The 1,547-nt window shown below is 40.0% G+C and overlaps 1 protein-coding gene across 2 annotated transcripts in view; it reads left to right on the top strand.

Moving 5' to 3' along the window:
* The window catches only part of LOC106536880 (microtubule-associated protein RP/EB family member 3), a gene marked incomplete at its 3' end in the record, with an annotated part of 7,857 nt that extends 6,842 nt beyond the window's left edge, over positions 1 to 1,015 (top strand). Inside the window, 4 exon segments of one of the 2 annotated variants that reach the window (XM_014034226.1) lie at positions 270 to 336; positions 413 to 537; positions 631 to 776; positions 856 to 1,015. In XM_014034226.1, the coding sequence (XP_013889680.1) occupies positions 417 to 537; positions 631 to 776; positions 856 to 1,015 (427 nt within the window). 2 annotated transcript variants of the gene reach the window in all.
* Positions 1,016 to 1,547: the final 532 nt, after the last annotated feature.

The following is a 1,547-nucleotide window of genomic DNA, read 5'->3' as shown; positions in this document are numbered from 1 at the left end:
GTCAAGGACAGAAAGGTAGATGTGGCAGTGGAAGGTGTCAAAGCAGTTTGGAGAGAAAAACTAAGTAAACAACAACAACAAAAAAAAACCAATTGATTATTAAATTAGTCATCGATTATTTTAATAATCGGTTAGTCGTCGACTAATCGTGGCAGCCCTATTTGACACCAGCTCCTGTTGGTTATCAGACAGTGAAATATTCATTACAGTAATTCTAAAAGATGAAATAAAAAATAAAAATCTCACAAGGTTGTGCTTTCTGTGTCCAGGTGTTTCTGTAAGGTGGTCAGCCACAGCCTGGTTCTCAACAGTACACACAAACACCGCCCCCTACAGGTGAGTAAAGTGTGTGTTGAGTGTTAAACAGCAGCAGCAGGTTGAGGCTGTGCATGTGTGTCCATGTGTGCAGTAGGAGGATGGCGGTGAATGTCTACTCTACATCTATGACTGCTGACAACCTGAGTCGTCATGACATGCTGGCGTGGGTCAACGACTCTCTGCAGCTCACCTACACAAAGATCGAGCAGCTCTGTTCAGGTAAACATACGTCCTCTTTATTTATCTTATTTGAACTGAAATCCACTTTATATTAACATTATAATATTAATACACTTCCTGTTTTGGTTGCAGGAGCTGCTTACTGCCAGTTCATGGACATGTTGTTCCCAGGGTGCATATTGTTGAAAAAAGTCAAATTTAACGCTAAGCTGGAGCATGAATTCATCCACAATTTCAAGGTTTTACAGGCTGCGTTCAAGAGGATGAATGTAGACAAGGTGAGGACAGGATAAACTCAGAGAATCTGCTACAACCCTCTTAGTTCAGCTCTAATATTTGATTGTTTTTTAATTTAAGATCATCCCTGTGGAGAGACTGGTGAAGGGGAAGTTCCAGGACAACTTTGAGTTCCTTCAGTGGTTTAAGAGGTTTTTTGACGCCAACTATGATGGAAAAGAATACGACCCTCTACTGATGAGGCAGGGCCAGGAAGGAACGCCTCCTCCACCTAACCCAGGTACAAAAATACACACAGGTGTGTGTGACATGACAGCTTATTCACCTCTTCACATAATCACATCCACACCTCTAACCCAGGTGAACTCATTCATCCTAAACCTAAACGAGCGTCTCGCTCAGGTAACTCTCTGTGTTTTATGCTTGCTTTTCATTTATGGACCAATAATCTTTGGTTGGTTTCAAACATTTAAGAAGGTTTGCCTGTTCTTCTGGATGTCACTCATCCTGCTAACCTGCACTTCATAAACTGTTTTATTACTCAAGTGGTTCATTACGGTTAGGGTTAGGTCACATACATAAACCCATAAACCGTCACATACTTTAACAGCTATTATATTGTATAGTAAAATAAATAAATGCAAAGTGCAATAATGTGTAAAGAAGAACCATTCTCAGGGTCTAAATGAAACTCAATAATCATATGTGTGGTTATTCCCAGCTACAGTGACACATGAATAAAAATAATGTGAAATAACTGGAACTAGACATGGGTTTTTACGATGTAAAAACAAGTGTGCATTGCCATGTAG

The sequence above is a fragment of the Austrofundulus limnaeus genome, unplaced genomic scaffold (genome assembly GCF_001266775.1).
Source record: "Austrofundulus limnaeus strain Quisiro unplaced genomic scaffold, Austrofundulus_limnaeus-1.0 Scaffold2016, whole genome shotgun sequence".
Lineage (NCBI taxonomy): Eukaryota > Metazoa > Chordata > Actinopteri > Cyprinodontiformes > Rivulidae > Austrofundulus > Austrofundulus limnaeus.
This window is presented reverse-complemented; position numbering and strand designations above follow the sequence as displayed.